Raw genomic sequence first — 17,773 nt, forward strand, 5'->3', positions numbered from 1 at the left:
GAGAAGCCCGCCGTCCAGAGCCTCACCTGAGCGTCCACCTGAGACGTGGACACATCAAAGCAGCTCCTGATTTCTGCCGTGTCATGTTTAATTCAGGACGTCGTTCAGGCGGCTGCAGTTTAAATCAGGAACACGCTCGGCTCTGAAACACACACCTGCGAGGCCCGACGGGAACTTTACAAACTGGTTTCCAGTCTGGCGGCCGTCCACGCTCTGCAGCATAGCTGTCATACTTCCAAACCGGTCGGGTCGTGTTTCTGCGTAATTACAGACCTCATTAGTGCAAATAAAAGTCGGAGCAGGATTATGAGGCCTTTCTGTCACAGATGAGTTCTCGCTGCCGCCACTCGTCCACGTCGGCTGCTGGAGCTCTGACGGGACCGTTGAAGGTAAAACCAGACCTCAGCTGCTTTTCTTTGTCTTACATGACGAACGTTTCACAGTTTGAGAAGAAAACATTCGGCAGCTTTAATCTTCAGACGCTCAAACGTTTCACCGAATAAAATATTATTTCTGTTTTCAAAATGTCTGAATCACACAGTGCAGTACAGATGATCAGTGTGGTGGTGAGGTTCACGTAGAACAAGTTCATAATTAGACTTCATCCCAGAGAGAAGTCCAGGTGTTACAGCAGAGGAGCTGAACAATGAGACCACACAGAGGATGAAGGGTTAGAGTACAGCATGACGTAAAACAAATAAAGTCAACTAAATGTACAGGAACACACAGAAATGTGCCGTAATAATCCACAGCTGAGACTGAAGCACTGAGGATCTGGTTTCCTTTGACGTAAAGTCTCCTTCACATCATGTGGACTGTCGCGGTGTTAAATGATCTGGACGGGTTCTGTGTGACTGGAGACAGTAGCGGTCCAGGTTACAGGAGGCTGACACGCTGTTTGTCACCGTTTATAACGTTTTATGGCCCGGTGATGAACAGAACCGCTCCTGCTTATCAGACGGAGCTTTTAAACAGAGTTAATGTTGATGTAAGTCGTGCAGCCAGAGGAGCAAACAAGGCGGCTCTGGAAACGGACCGGTTCTGACTGAACTCTGGACTGTGGGAGGGATGTCTGTAGAAGCTGGGTCGGTTCTAAAGGTTCTGAAGGTGTATTATCTGGTGGAGGAGGACGGCTGTGGTGACGCTGTAGCAGCAGCAGCTCGTTGTGATGCAGATGAAGGCGCTCTGACCTGATTGGACAGACGGAGGCAGCGCCGCCGGGATCCTTCAGTTCCTCCCACTCGAGCTGCAGCAGGTCGTCGCTGCACAAGCACCAGAGACACGTTCGCCAGCTTTAAAGTTTAACTCGGCTCTGCAGAGCAACGCAAAGGTCAGTGGTCCGGTTTGTGTGTTAGCGGTCGGGTGTTTCCTGGAGGGTGCAGTCGTCTGGTGCTGATCCGCTCAGACTTACGGTAAATACTGAGGAACTTTTAGCACATTTTACAGAATAATTAGCTGATCAGTTTGTTGGACGTTTGCTTCAGTGTGCTGCCTCGTCTGATTTATTTAACACCTTCTGGTCATCTGCTGACGTGATCGGTTGGATTTAAGGTCCAGAACTTCAGGATTCAGATGATTTTGTGACAGTTTGTGTTCAGAACAGTGAATGTTGAAGGAGGTCTGTGGAGGTCGACGTTCTCTCTCTGATTCTGATCCGTTGCTCTCTGCGGCAAATTAAAACTGCAACAATCGGGTTCAGAACCAGAACCTGCATCAGACTTTTAGAGGATCGAACAGCTGAGCAGGAAGAAGAACTCCGGACCGAATAGGAGCCGAGCGTTTTCAGGTTTTACGGTTTTAGTGTCTGAAAGCGTTTCTGTTGATTCTATTTGCTGTTAAACCTGCTGAAGCTGTCGGAGGGAAACGCTGGATGTTTGTCCTGAACATGGAGCTCAGGTCAGCCACCCGATGGACAAACCATCCATTAGTTTGGTCATTTTGATCCAGAAACGGTCAGACATGAATATACCTGCCTTCTACTGTTGGGTTTTATGGCTTCTGTTCAGCTCATTTTATTCTGTTTTTACATTAATAATTACCTAAATCCCTTTAATTTTAATTTTAATTCAAGATCATAAAAATGATCCTGCAGGGAAAAGAAAGACCTGAGTAGTCGAGCTGCAGTCAACAAACCGACGGAGGAAATGAATCAGGAACAAGTCGACCAGTGTGAATGTGTTGTCCTGTTGTTGGGTTTATAGGATCACTGGTTCAGCACAGGGACACGTTCCTTTATTTGCTGTCAAATAATAACCAGTTAAAACAGTTCATGTTCTTCAGACTGGTGTCGAGGCTTCGCTTCGGCTGATCTTATTGTTTTCAGGCGTCTTGTTGGTTCTGTGAAGTCCTGTAACATCCACAGATGGTCTCAGGTTGGGTCTAACAGCCCTCAGGCTTTACGGCCGGTTCCACCAGGATGTGTGTTTACAGCGGCGCTAATGTGATGCAGCTCGTCCTGCTAATGTCATGTAAGGCGGTGGAGCCGTGCGCTGCCGCCAGCGCTTCACCATGAATGTGAATAGCAGCTGGTCGGTGGGAGGCGGCGGCGGCGTTAGCGTCTAGCCGTTAGCCGCCTGCCCGCTCTTTGTCTCCGGCCGCTCGGGTCCTTACACATGGAAATGTCCCGGGCTTTGTGATGCAGCGGCGCTCACACGGGCTCCAGCAGCTCGAGTGGTCGGCCTCCACACACACGCACACACACTGTAACACACACACACACACACTGTAACACACACACACACACGCACACACACTGTAACACACACACACACTGTAACACACACTGGAGCACAGAGCGGCCGGTGGCTGAGAAAGTTTGGTTCTGTGGGAAACAGGACGAGCGGGCCGATCTCTGGTCTCGTCCCCCGAGGCGGCGAACACACTCGTCCAACACACACCAACACGCTGCGCTTTGGTTTTAACTCTCTTCACATTCTGACCCCGAGAGTCTCGAACATGCAGCTTTTCTCAGGACCTTCTTTATTTTTAACCGTCTGGAAACCAAAACAGAACCCGACTCTGCTGCTCGTCTCCACCTGAGGCCTCCACAGCAGCAGCAGCAGCAGCAGCAGCACACCTACATGAGCAGCTGGTTCGGGCTGAAAACTGAAGAAACATTCCCGTCAGGAGGTTTTTCTGCAGCAGCTGAATATTCAAATGCAGCAAGTTGTGCTTAAAACGGTCTCAGTGTTAAATTCATCCAGTTTGTGGAAGTGAAAGCGTGTCTGAGAGCCGCCAGGAGTCGGCTGGTGTTTGGGTTTACAGCTGTGAGCATCAGGTTGCATCAGTTCAGCCGCTTCTTCACGTCCTGAGCGCCTCAGCTCCACGTTTTAACAGCTCCGCCTGCATTCAGCTGGAATTTGATTATTAGATTCTTAACATGATGGAAGTCGCAGATTTTTTAAATTTTTAAATTTTTTTTTTAATGGAAAAATTAAAAGTCGAGGCAGATTCTTGAAGGCTTTTACTATGAATGTGGATTTGGACTGTTGTGGACGGAGTTTGGCTCCTTCTGCTGAGGAAGGAGTGAAAGCAGCTCCTGATGCGGGTTAGAGTCTGACATCCACCTGCTGCTGGTGTTAGCTGGACATCATGCAGCTGAACAAAACACGTTACTAATGACGTAGTTTCATTTAAAACAGACCAAATATTAATAAAGCAATCAGTTAAACTCTGTGATTAGCTTCTGGAGCTAACGAGTTTAAAGGCTTCATCAAACTCGTCCCTCCAGATTTTCTCTCGTCACAAACTCAGGCTTAAACTTACTTAATTTAAATGTTAGAAATGATTTCCAGAGATTCAGAGGAGAAGCATCAGAGAGCAGCGGTTAGATCTGAGCTGATTGGTTTGAATCCACCTGCAGGCGAGGCAGGAGGTCGGCGCTGAACGACGAGGACGTTCAGGAACGAGCAGCTTCTCTGCAAATACTTTTAATTGGATTTTTATTTTTAACAAACAAAACCTGGAAACGAATCAGCTGAGCATCACCGATCGGCAATCGATGGGAATAAATATTCATGCGAGTGTGTTTGTCCCGCGGCTGCTCCGGTTCTGGCAGCAGACGCTCGTGTTCGGCGCCGCGTTAACTGGCTGGACGGCGGCCAGCAGTGTGGTTTCCACGGCGACGTGTGAAACGCCGTCGGGGGGTCGGAGGTCGCGGTTCGGGGCGTTTGGCAGCTCAGGAGGAAAAATGTGAGAAAAGCAGCAGACGGCCGGTTTGGAACAGAGCTGGACGGTAGCGAGGTGGCGGCGTGGCGGCGTGGCGGCGTGGCGGCGTGGCGGCGTGGCGGCGAGGCGGCGAGGCGGCGAGGCGGCGTGGCGGCGTGGCGCTTTACGTTGAACCCGGAACACGCTGAACAATTCACATCAACGCCAGCGTTAACGGAAGGAAACTCATTATACTAATGTATGAATGAATCCTTCAGCTCAGAGCAGAGAGACGACGGTTTCCTGGTCGATCCTCACATGCTCCCAGGCCAGACTATAAAACCCACCTGACTTCCAGGCTGTGACAGCTTCAGGTAGACATCTTGTTCAGCTTCTTGCGTCTCGACAACTCGAGGACGTTAAATAACACAAATCTGTGCTGTGTTTCTGTCTGCAGTCTGAGGTGGTTCAGAATTAAAATAGAAAATAGAAATGAGCAGAACGTGTCACAGAATAGACTGAAGACGAGCCTCCACTCCCACAGTCACACGTCAGCCGTTTGCATAAAGACGAGGAGAGCGCCGGGCGTCCGGCTTCCTGCTCGGTTGCACGCCGGTCCGTGTAGCGTCTGCACGTGTGGGTTCTCTGCAAATCAAGGACGCGAGCAGGAAAAAAAACGCTCTTCAGATTACCCTCGGCGACCCGCGGCAGAGAAACTCCTGCAGCAGCGAACACAGAGCGTCTGAGATGATTTACTGCCAAGAAAAATCCGAGAGAAGAAAGAGGAGGAGAGGTGGAACAACGGAGGACGCAGAAGAAAGGCTTTCCATCAAGTAGAGTCTGTCGGAGCGCCGCGAACCCGAGACTCCAGGTGAAAAGTCGGTTTGTGAGCAGAAACATTCAGACGAGTCGAATCTTATCAGCTCGCTGGTGAGAAACGGTTTCTTCAGGGAGAGTGTGAGGTCAGGGAGGATCAGAATCTACTGTAAATACACGTGAAGCTCATAAAAGTCCTGCTTCAAGGCCTCTGCTGCTCTTGTGTAGAGAAGTATAGTTACTGAAACATTTAAATGATAATCCTGAGCTGATAACCCTCGATCGCAGCAACAAAACCCTCCTCAGTCTCTGCCAGAGCTGTGCTGCACGAGAACAGATGACGTTCACCATCTCTAACCAGAGCCTCGCATCGCCGCCCAACACTGAAACCGCCTAAACAGCATCGAATACGTCTCCCGCTCTGCTTCAGCGTGACATTTAAAAGGTTTAAGCTTGACTTTATCGTCACTGCAAACAGCCTCATGCGCTGGAAGAAAACAGATTCCACCAGCCGTGAACATCTAAAGGCAGCAGCTCACAGGTTGGGAAATAATTAGAATTTAACACATTAAGATCACACCGACTGGAAGTGAAGGAGCACAATATGTTTCATGCTTTTTTATGCTTGATTTATTCGTATTTGATTGATTTACTGAGATACAACCAAAGAAAACCAGGTCCAGTGTTCAGACGGAGGCTCCTGGACGGATGTAGATGAGCTTTGTTTGAGTTGTCAGCGTTTTGTGTCTCGTTTTGGGGTTTTTTGTCTCTTTTGTCTTCTTTTGTTTCTCGTTTTTGTCTTATTTCGTGTCATTTGTCTAATTTTTTTGTGATTTTATTTCATGTTTTTGTTCGTATGTGGGGGTTTTTTGGTCATTTTTGTTGTTTTGTCTAATTTGTGCCTCATTTTTGTTGATTTTTGCTTGTTTTTGTCGTTTCGTGTCTTTTTTATCTCACTTGTGTTGTCGTATTTTTGTTTCTTTTGTTTATTCATCCATTCGTGTCTCATTCGTGCTGTTTCATGATGTCTTTTGGAGAGTTTTGTCTCCGTCCAGTTGTTCTGAGTCTTATTTGTGTCATTGTGGATCAGAACCAGGTCCAGTGTTCAGGCTGAGACACCTGGATGGATGTAGGACTGATCTGGTGTCAGGTTCTAGCAGAACCCACATGTGTTCTTCCTCCTACATGTCATGTGTCTATCTGCTGTACTGATGAAGTTCTGAGGCTCAGAAATGATGGAAAAAGTCCATTAAGGTGATCAATCTGGACCCTCCTCTGTGGAGGAACGTTCCCAGTCTAAAGGTAGAACTCTGGTCCGTAGACAAACTGGAGCTATCGGGTGTTTCTGGGGTTCAGGGTGGAGGCGCTGGTTGAGTTTTCATCACACGACTCCACTGAGTTTTTAACAGTAAACAGAACCGGACGCTGAGGTGGTTTTCGGGGTTTCTAATCGTATGTTTTAATTCTAATCAGCATCTGAAGCCGCTCCTCTGTTTCCGGTGTGACTGCAGAGCGTCTGCTTCCCCCTCCGTCGCCTGCAGCAGCGTTCAGTTTGTCTTCCTGTCAGACGGCAGCAGGAGGAAGCCATCACTCTGCTGCTCGCTGCAGGCGGCGCCGCGTCCCGCCTCAAATCTCGCCACCTGCAGGTCTTGCAAGTGTTCTGATGTGTTTAGTGGCCCGAAGACGCGAAATCCACAATCGATTCCTGAGCGGCGCTGACATAAATCGGAGGGAGGAGCGTTGCGGAGTCACTCATCTGTTCTGTGTTTTCCTTTCAGAGCGGTGCTGTCTGGCAGAACCATGGCGCTGCCCAGGTGGGAGGTTCTGCTGATCCTGGCCGTCATCCTGCCGGCCTCCTGCGGCGCCGCGCCCACCGACATCCTGTATCGGGTTCCTGAGGAGCAGCCGCCCAACACGCTGATCGGCAGCCTGGCGGCGGACCAGGGCCTGCCCGACACCGGACACCTGTACAAGCTGGAGGTGGGGTCGCCCTACCTGAGGGTGGACGGCAAGACGGGCGACATCTACACCACCGAGATCCCCATCGACCGCGAGATGCTCAGAGACTGCCGCAACCTGTTCCCGGGCGACAAGTGCTTCCTGGAGTTCGAGGTGTCGATCACCGACATGGTGAAGGGCATCGGCTCGGGCCCGCGGCTCATCGAGGGCCGCATCGAGGTGCTGGACATCAACGACAACACGCCGCAGTTCTCCTCGCCCATCCTCACCCTGTCCATCCCCGAGAACACCCACATCGGCGCCCTCTTCTCCATCCCCGTCGCCACCGACAAGGACTCCGGCGACAACGGCATCGCCGAGTACACGCTGAGCACCGGGCCGGACGCCGACCAGCTCTTCAGCATGCAGGTGGTGGTGGACACGGACGAGAAGCTGCCGCAGCTCATCGTCATGGGCAACCTGGACCGCGAGAAGAAGGACTCGTACGACCTGAACATCCGGGTGGTGGACGGCGGGAAGCCACCGCGGGCCAGCAGCGCTCTGCTGCGGGTCACCGTCACCGACCAGAACGACAACGCGCCCAAGTTCGAGAGGAGTCAGTACGAAGCCGAGCTGCCGGAGAACAGTCCGCTGGGCCACTCGGTGCTGCAGGTGAGTCGCACCTGGACGGATTACTGGACGTCATTAGTCTGTTAGCCATCGTTAATTAATCTGATGATTAGAACCATCGATCAGCTGTTTGGTTTCTAAAATGTCAAAAAAAATGACAAAGAATATCGATCAGTGTTTCCAAAACCCAAGACGACGTCCTCAGATGTGAAGAAACCAGAAGTATTAACGATAAGAAGCTGAATGACTCGATTTAACTCAAATGACACAAAATAGTTGGTGATCAATCTAATTATTGACAGCTGATCGATTAACTGTGTGTTAGCTGTTCATCATTTCACTGGAACAACTTTTAAAATCAGTTTATTGACACAAACTAATCAGTACCAACATGTTCTGATTCAGAGTCAGAATGTTAGTTTATTACATGTGACATGTTTTAGATGTGTTTCTCCAGTTGGAGTGTTCATGAGGAACACCAGGAAGGTTTCAGACGAGCAGCTTCCAGAACAGGTTAATCAGCAGCTGCAGCCTTCAGAGGAAGCTCATGAAGGAAACGAGGAGCGAGCGTTCACATGACGACACGTGGAACAGCGTGTGGTTCAGGCCGATGAGGAAAGTTCTGATTCAGCCCAGATAGTTCCTGATGTGGGTCTAAAACGTTGTGTGATGCTCTAGAAACATCAGCCCGTTGTGTCGGACCTTCCATGACGTGTTGTTGGTATGAAACCCGCCTCGGCCCTGCTGTCTCCTGATGTTAGCGCTCGTGCCGTTTTACAGTCCAGAGCTAAGTTCAGCTGGGTTTCCTCTTCCAGCCCGCCGGCCCAGATAACTCGATTAAGCTGGTCTTGTGCTGTGAATATTATCCTGTAAGGAGCGGTACTGATGGACAGAACTGACCCGTGGGTCGCAGCGAGCGAGGCTTCAGATGGTGAGTTCTGAGCTTCATGTGTGGAACAAAGGACTCTGTGCAGCACCAGTTTACTAACACTGACGTTTCCTTTACACTTTGTTAATAGAGAAGCGGGCCAGTGCGGAGCTGGAACCGAGCTTTGCTGCTGCTCAGAGTCGGTCTCGGGTTTTATTGTGGGGGAACCTTTGGCCCGCAGAACGCAGCCTCTGCTCATAGTGTGCTGCTCAATTATCCGTCCGGACAGATGGTGCGGTGGAGGTGAAGCAGGGCGTGGGATCGCAGCGTGTAGTCACATATTAACCACTGATCCGGCTTCACCTCCGAGGCCCCGGCCGGCCGGCAGGAAGGCTCGGTCCGGCTCGCTGCCTCCACGACGTGCCGCTCCATCCGGCGCTTCCCTCCCTGGCTGCGGCGCGACCAGCCAGCCTTCCAGCTCGCTGTGCATGACTTAATCTGAGGCAGTCATGAGATTATCCACGGGGCTTATTGGTATTATTGCTCTGGATGTGGCTCATTGCATTTCAGAGAGCCGCAGAATTCATTTCACTTCGTGCGTTTGAGGAGCGACGCTTTAGAGGCAGCGGGACGACGATCTGACCTGCTTAAATCGTCCAATGGCGGCGCAGACGTGTACATCCCGGCTTGTGACTCGCTGGTTAGAGGAGCGGACGCTGCGATCGGAATACTTCAACCTATTTTCTGCAGCCGCTCAGGTTCAGACTCATGGCAGGTTCTGAAGATGTTCTGATGACGACACATGAAATAGTACGACCACCGACTGGCCTTCAGCTCTTTTACTTCTGATTATTTAGTCTGACTAAAACAGACTTCAAACTAATCTTCTGCTGCTTTTATCTGCATCCCAACAGTTTCCTTTAAAGATAAATCGCTCATTCGTTTGTTTGACCCCCGTGACTCGACCGGTGGAGGAGTTTGGAGGTTTTATCGGCTCCTTCAGGCCTACATGGCTGAAGGAGCCGAGGAGGATTATGGGATGCATGTTTCAATACACCAAGTTAGTCACCGTAGAAGCTGAACTCTCCTTTAAATGCAAATCCTTTTAATTTAAATATTAATGATTCAATAAGCAACAAATAAAGTTCAAATGAGCAACAGAGCGTCTCTGTTTGGAGTTTATGTTCAGACACTGGTCAGGTTCGCTCTGATTAAACTCTTATCCATGAATTGAGTCTTTGTTTGATTCAAACGCAGCTCTTGCTTCTGATTGGTGCACTGAGATAAGTGACATCACCACTCACTAACTAAGCCCCGCCTACTTCTCACCAGGAGGAAAAGCAGAGTCACCGGAGCTGGACTGAGTGTGGTGTCACTGATGTGGAGAAGCTGATAACGGGTGATTAGCCAATGAGATCGCTGCGAGAGATTCTTCCGTCTTCAGATCTGGAGATTATTACAGAATGAAGAATGTGTGCGAACGCTGACAGATCCCTCGTGTCTAATAGATAAATTCCCCTAAAAGGCAATTAAAGCACACAGTATAAGTGTGAGCTGATTAATCAGTTTGGTTTGAAGGGTCCGTGCTGAACTACCATGTAATTATAATGTGATTTAGTCAACAATAACCGTGACAGGATATAAACAGTGATGGATTATCTCTGCTCGCTGGCGTTCTGAGGAACAGGCAGAGAAGCCGGCGGTGCTTTGATTTGGGGAGAGAAGCGAGGTGGTGAACCGGCCGGACCATTAGCGAGGCAGCCGGCGACGCTGGCTAATGGTTAACCAGGAGATAAACAGTGTTTTCAGCGCTGCAGCCGGACCGAGCGGCCTTGGAGAGCTGCCACGGCGGCCCCCGCTGTTCAATACACAATTCTCAGAAGCTGTCAATAATTCACCGCTGTTTGGTGATGTCTGCTGCTTAAAGCCACACCGGAGGAAAGGAAATCAATGGGCAGGAGGAATTATAATTTCACTTTCATGCTTTCTTTAACCTTAACCCCTCTGCCTTGGATCAGTGGTTTCCACGGTCACCTCGGGCTGCCGCTGCCGGTCTGTCACAGTGTGTGATCCTGAGCAGACAGGAAACCAGATATTTATGATGTGGCAGCATGAACTGGTGGAGAGAAACTCCCCCACTGTCGGCTGCAGGAACCCTTTAATCCTTATTTCTGTCTTAAACATCGAGCCTTCCCACACAGACGACATGCTCTCCGTCGGCCTCTTCCTGCCCTTCGCTGGAGCTGTGTCGTGTCTACATACCGCTGAATATTGATCTGAATATTGATTATCGCCGCCACATTTGATGGAATCCGTTCTGACATGAGCTGCACTCACACAGGACCAGTAACATCTGCAATCTGGTTTTTATTAATGGTGGAGGAACTGTGATCTTAATCCGGAGCAAATCTGTCACATCCACCGAAAACCTCCGACCCTACTTCACCAGCAGTCCTGAGACACCGTCAGCGTCGCTGGCGTTTGGTTTTCAGGTTTTTTGGCCACAGAGGCTGCGTTAGAAGTTATAAATGACAGTTTGCAGCATTCTGAGTGCACATTTAGAGGCTCGTGTCACCACAAACCATGGAGAGGCTTTTACAGAAACATCCAATAGCAAAGGACGGCGTGTGAGGCGACGTGCAGGAAGCTAGCGGATGATGTCGTGACCACCGACGGCTCCAGTAGGTCGGAGTGAAACGCAGGCAGCGTAGACGTCGAGGGTAGTTTCTAAAGAAGCTCTTCCTGCTTCAGTTGGTATCGCAGAAGAGTTTCAAATTTAAAACTACAACCTGCAGCAGGTTAGCTTAGCTTAGCTTAGCTTAGCTTAGCTTAGCATGAGGAACAGAGCGAAACATGGCACCTGATCCCAGCCTGTACAGAAACCACAGTGATCGTCTGTTACCTCCTCAGAATAAACTCTTACATACAGTCAGATGCTGCTCGCTGGGTTTTCATTACCGTTGCTCACAGCTAAGCTAGCCGCCCTCAGTCTGTGTGGTTTCATTTTTACCCTGCAGACCAGAAAGTGGTATCTTCAAACATTTGGCCAAACAGTGAATAAGTACATTTCCCTGAACCATTCCTGTAGGAACACTGGCATCGCTGCTGGAATGTGAAATAGATTTCTGTCCTTGGCCCAAACGCCGTGGGTTTTATTGTTTGTTTAAAAAGGCTCATCCCACAGGCAGATCTCTTCTTCTGCTTTATTTAAGAAACCAATATATTCTGGACTTTAATTTCAGGAGATTGTTTTGCTGAGTGCAGGCTTGGCTCCTGTCCAGCTCACTTTTTTAGGGAATAATGGCCTTAAAGCGCAGAAACCCTGATTGCAGCGCGAGTCCCAGGTGAAGGCTGGACGAGCGCTGAACCAGCAGCAGCACCTGGGACGTTTAAATCAGCTGTTCAACAACTAGTTCATTTGGAACTACACGGCGACCTACATTCCAAACAGCAGCCGCCGCCGCGTTGAACGGACGCAATTAAGAAGTATTAGATGTGCAGATAGAAAGGCGTTCTAATGAGTACGTCCTAAGTGATATTTTGCTGACTGCTCGTACCTCCTAATTGACTAATTACCTCCATTTACTTTGGGTTCGGACACATGAAGCCGGATTGTGGCTCTTGGTCCTCTCCGGTCTCCTAATGGGCCCCGAGGAGCCGGAGCTTTCCTGATAATGAGGGGAACATTAACATTCACTCATCTGCCCATTAGATGCCAATGACCCGCTGCACGGCCGCTGGATGCTGCTGTGTGGGAGTTTGCACTCAGCTTTGATCGTCTATTATGTTCCACACACAGCAGAAACTCCTCCCCCCAGGAAACATAAAGGGCTTTGTGGTGTTGCATTAGTGATGGTCACGACTCTGTGTAAGACAAAGAAGCCAAATAATCATTTAAATGTAACCGAGACTGTAATGGGAGCGCGGGGCGTTCAGGCGTCCTCTGACTTCTGACACTTCATGAAAGCAGTGAAGGGAGGATTTATTATTCTGCTTGTAATTGGTTACCGAGTAAAAGTAAAACAGCTCTGCAGTGTTAAACACAGAACAGCATTCAACTCTGCAGCAAAACACCCACAACGCTGATGTTATTGAGCTGTTTTGTCTCCTAGATTGACCAAAACTGCGTTTATGCACGACAAAATGGGCACCGGCCAAATGTTTTGTTACCTAACAGAGGCCATGTTGAATAGCAGGGAGCGGCTGCAGCACAGCAACCACAATCCAGGAACTTCACTCCAACGACAGCCAAAACAGTTCCCAGTAAACGGCTAAGCTGCTACGATGTGAAAGCTGAAACCCCTCAAGGGCCCAACTGCTTTCCAAAAAACATAAATATGTAGATGAACCTGCAGGGATCCTTTTAATGACATGTTAAAAAAAGAAGGAGCCTTAAAGAATAAATAGAGTCCTTATTAATAAATGCAACAAGGTCTCATGAAATCTAACCTGCTCACAATACATCCTTCAAAAAGGGAAATAATGATCAAAACGTACCCGTCAGAAGTCCCAGTGAATGGATCCTACAGGCCTCAGGCTGCACCTGCAGTAAAGACTATTCACAGATGAAGTAGGGAACATTTAACACAGCAACAGGGAAACGTTATCATCAATAATAAATTACCTCAATATTACATTTACTTAAGCCTGACCCCCGTACATTATATAGAGAGAATCAACATAAAGGCCTGAAGAAGTCCTGGTAGCACCACTGTGGTAATATACGTACAACAAGGCCCATTGGATTCATCTTTGGTAAAAACAATATACAGAACACAATCAACCATGTTATACATTCAGGAGGTATTTCGTGAACACAGATGAGAAGTCATATTAAGGAAGATAATCCCAGTCATACTGCGATTTCTTCGTTAATCTTCTGATTCCTTGTATGTCCTGCTCCTCTGAACAGAAACGTGTGCTTCAAAGTTTGGCTGAAGACCTTTTATTCTGCTCTTGTAGGTTCGAGCCAATGACGCCGACACCGGCAGCAATGGAGAGATCGACTACAGCCTCCATCAGGCGCCGGAGACGGTCCAGAGGCTTCTGCGCATCGACCGCTCTTCGGGCATCATCTACGTCAAAGGTCTGGTGGACCGAGAAGAGGAAAGCTTCCTCAAGTTCTTTGTGGTCGCTAGAGATCGTGGGCCCACCTCCAAGAGCTCCAAGGTCCTGGTGACCATCAACGTCAAGGACCGGAATGACAACGAACCTGCCATCGAGATCCGTGGCATCGGCTTGGTAACGCACCAGGACGGCGTGGCCAACATCTCCGAGGACATGCCCATCGGCACACCAGTGGCGCTGGTACAGGTGTCGGACCGCGACGAAGGGGAAAACGCCGTGGTGACGTGCGTGGTTGCCGGCGACGTTCCATTTCAGCTCCGACCTGCGAGTGAGTCGGCCAACGATCGGAAGAGGAAGTACTTCCTGCAGACGACGACCCTGCTGGATTACGAGCGTGTTAAGGATTACAGGATTGAAATCGTCGCTGTGGATTCTGGGAACCCGGCTCTGTCCAGCACCAACTCCCTCAAAGTCCAGGTCACGGACATGAACGACAACACGCCCACCTTTGCCCCCCCTATGCTCGAGGTGGACTTTCCAGAAGGCAACCAGCCGGGTGACAAAGTGCTGGATGTCGTGGCGACCGATGCAGACAGTGGCACCAACGCAGAGCTGGTCTACAGCATCATTGAGCTCTCGGCCAACAGGCTGTTTGAGATCAATGCTGACACTGGGGAGGTTCACGTGAAGAACCTGCTGGATCGGGAAGAGACTGAGCGCTATGAGTTCCGAGTGGCGGCAGCCGACAAGGGCGTTCCCAGTAAAACTGGCACTGCTACAGTGGTGATTAATGTTCTCGACCGCAATGACAATGACCCCAAGTTCATGCTGAACGGCTACAGCTTCTCTGTCATCGAGAACATGCCTCCACTCAATCCTGTCGGTGTAGTGACTGTCACCGACGCTGATAAGGGCGAGAACTCCCAAGTGAGACTGTTTGTGGAACCAGACAACGGCAAGTTCGTCATCCAGAACGGCACAGGAACCATCCTGTCCAGCATCTCCTTCGACCGTGAGAAGGAGAGCACCTACACCTTCCGTCTGAAGGCTGTGGATGCTGGTGAGCCACCTCGATCCTCCTACGTGGGCGTCACCATCAATGTCCTGGACGAGAACGATAACGCCCCCTACGTCACCAAACCGGCTAACTCCTCCTACACATACCTGACACCCGTCACCCCGCTGGAAACTCGTGTGGAGGTGGTGGAGGCGGAGGACATTGACGCTGGGCCCAATGCTGAGCTGTACTATGCCATCACAGGCGGGAACCCGTACGGACTGTTCCAGATCTCACCCAACAGCGGGGAGATCACACTGGCACAGGAATTCACCGGCAAACACAACGGTCTCCACCGGCTGGTCGTAAAGGTCAGTGATAAAGGCAAACCTCCTCGCCACACCACTGCTCTGGTCCACGTGTTTGTCAATGACACCAAGTCCAATGTGTCCCTGATCGAGGCGCTGGTCGGACACAGCCTCTACACGCCTCTGGACAGGGACATCGCCGGGGATCCCAACTACGCCCTCTCACAGAGCAGCACCATCCTGTACGGCAGCCTTGCTGGTATTACTGGTGTTATTCTGGCCATCGTTGCTGTGGTGGTCATCAGACACCGGCTGCAGAAGGACACTAAGAGCGGCTACCAGGCCGGCAAGAAGGAGAGTAAAGACCTGTACGCTCCCAAGCAGGGCCCCAAGAACGGCAAAGGGAAAAAGAGCAAGAAGGGAAAAGCTCCAAAACCAGCCAAGCCACTGGAGGAGGACGAGGAGGCGAGCCTCCAGAAAGGCCTCAAGTTCAACCTCATCAACGACAACGTCAACGACAGTCCCAGAATCCACCTGCCCCTTAACTACCCACCTGGAAGCCCCGATCTGGGCCGCCACTACCGCTCCAACTCCCCCCTGCCGTCCATCCAGCTGCAGCCCCAGTCGCCCTCCGCCTCCAAGAAGCACCAGGCCGTTCAGGACCTCCCCGCCACCAACACCTTCGTGGGGACGGGCGACAACAACTCCACGGGCTCCGACCAATATTCGGATTACAGCTACAAGGCCAACCCACCCAAATACAGCAACAAACAGGTAGGAGACTACGCAAACACGGCAATGTACCCCAGGGACATCCATTGGACCAACCGGGTGTGGTAGTCACGCTGGGACTTATTTGGCACTATTCATCCACCAAAGCTTCACTGATTCCCTGCACTGCACCCACTTCCAAACGGCTGTTTTGTTTTTGGATTGGTTCTGTTCATCATTTCTGTTCTGTTCTGTTCCGTTTTTGGTTTTCACCTCAACATGGACACCACTAAATGCACAGTGTGGATTACACCATCGATAGACCGAATATGGGCTTACCAATATTTATCAGTTGATATGTGGTGAAAGAAACCTCCCAAAAATGGACTGTTGGGGTTTTTGTTCTGTGAAGGTTCCCAGTCATACATCCAAATATCTGATTTCTGCATATTTATTGAGGAATATTTGTTAATTTACAACACAAAATGTCATATTTGTTTTAATCCAAGAGCTTGGTATCTGGATATATGTGACGGCTGGCATTGGGAATCCCATATGGGTCTATCTTCAGCGTCTACGTGTTTTCATTTGTTTTATTTGTGTTTAGTTTCACGTTTTCATCGAGGGTTAAATGAAGGAGTTTGGAGTTTTTCCTGTTCTACTATTCACCAGTGTTTTGAATTTGGAGTTGCCATTCATTGAAAGCTTCACGCTGACATCCTCATTAAGTCTGAATGTCTTTTCTTTCTTTCTGTTTTTTTTTTTTTCTGGAAGCTGACTGGAGGTTTAAAGCTGCTCTTTATGGCCGGATCAGCTTGTTGAAGTGTGACAAAGAGTGACTGTGAATTCCTGAGTTTTTTTTTGTTTTTTTTTCTCTCCTTGTTCCCATTTTTTATTGTTTCTCGGCTTTCTCTGGCCGGGAACTCGACTGTCTGAGCAGCACTTTAGAGTGTTTCCATCCAGTTCGGACCAATTTAAGGTCATTTCAGCTCAGTCAGGGAGCCGAGCAGTGAAAAAGAAAGAAAGGAGGAAAGGGAATAGGAAGGGCGAGGGGAGTGGGGTTGTAAAAAGCCACTGCATTAGAAAGGAAAAGGTACACCAAGACTAAATACAACCATTTCTTAACCTCCGCACTTGCTGTCAGGTCAGCTGAAATACGACTTTTAATTTTGCCGTGTTCCCAATCACTGGGGCTAAAAAGTCAATTGTTTGCACAGATTAATGGCAGGTAATTTTCCAGGCGCCCGCTTTCGCCTTCTTTTACCCAGAGTGCCTTGCTCTTTTCTATTTAATGTACAAAAAGGAGGGGGGGCGGCGATGCTGCGCGATCGCGATGAGCGGTTTTGTGGCGTCACGTTGATGGACTGACTCGTGAAAATGAAAAAAAAAAAAAAGTCACGTGCACTGTGAAAAGCCGTGGAGACAATCAGGCCCAGGGCTCGATGCTGTACATAGATGTGAAGCCATGTTGTGTTTCTGTTTGTGCTTCTTCCATCTGCCGTCCACGTCGCTGTGTGTCTCCTGCTTGTATAGAGACTGCATCAACCAAAGACTCACTCAAACACACACCTGCGCTCATGGCTGCCGTCGTTCGTGTGATGCTGAGGATGGCTGTCCTTGTTGGTGGCTGCTGCCGGTCTGGCAGCTCGCTGGCTCCTGCTGGGTAACATTTAGCCTGTTAACACTCGAGCTGCAGGCGTCACGCTCGCTGTAGTCGGATTTAAAGCCACATGGCCTCATATCAACTCTGTTCATAGCACACCTGCTCACTCATGTACTCTTCTTCTCTGGGGAAATAAATGTACGCTGTTCTTCTTCTTATTATTATTATTATTGTTTTTTTGTGTTTTTTTTACGGTTAAAAGCAGATTTTGTTTCAATAAACATGTTGCTTAAATGTTGCCGTGGCGCTCTGTGCATTCACTGGGTGGGGCAGGACAGCATCCATCTCATCCCATCGCTCATGTGGACCAGGAGAGTTTCTGTTCTAGTGAGTTCTGACCGGGTTCTGACGGGGACATTTAGGCCTCTGTTATGGTGAAACTAACAGTTATGTTGGTTACTGATGAAGGTGAAGGTTGTGTTCTCCGCTGGACTCACAGTCGGAGCAGAAATGCAAAAGAAGCCGACCGGAGCAGCTCCGTGTGAACGTCTCAGAATAACAGAATCAGACTGGACCGGCTCAGTGAGCGCCGTGTGGACGCGCTGGATGTGACACCAGTCTGGACGGTTCTGAATGAAGCAGCACATCATGAACAACACCAGAACTGGTTCTGATCAGCTCGTGTTCCT

General features: G+C 49.6%; 1 protein-coding gene across 3 annotated transcripts in view; it reads left to right on the forward strand.

Annotated features, from left to right (window-relative positions):
- LOC103366356 (protocadherin-1-like) overlaps positions 1-17,382 on the forward strand; it is a 25,028-nt gene extending 7,646 nt beyond the window's left edge. For 2 of the 3 annotated variants that reach the window (XM_008294056.1, XM_008294057.1), the window contains 2 exons: positions 6,741-7,572; positions 13,361-17,382. In XM_008294056.1, the coding sequence (XP_008292278.1) occupies positions 6,763-7,572; positions 13,361-15,610 (3,060 nt within the window). In that variant the 5' untranslated portion in view covers positions 6,741-6,762 and the 3' untranslated portion in view covers positions 15,611-17,382. Of the gene's footprint in view, positions 1-1,338; positions 1,413-6,740; positions 7,573-13,360 lie in introns of those variants that run through there. The other variant, XM_008294058.1, reaches the window with a different exon arrangement.
- Positions 17,383-17,773: the final 391 nt, after the last annotated feature.

Source organism: Stegastes partitus, unplaced genomic scaffold (assembly GCF_000690725.1).
Source record: "Stegastes partitus isolate 25-593 unplaced genomic scaffold, Stegastes_partitus-1.0.2 Scaffold934, whole genome shotgun sequence".
NCBI lineage: Eukaryota > Metazoa > Chordata > Actinopteri > Pomacentridae > Stegastes > Stegastes partitus.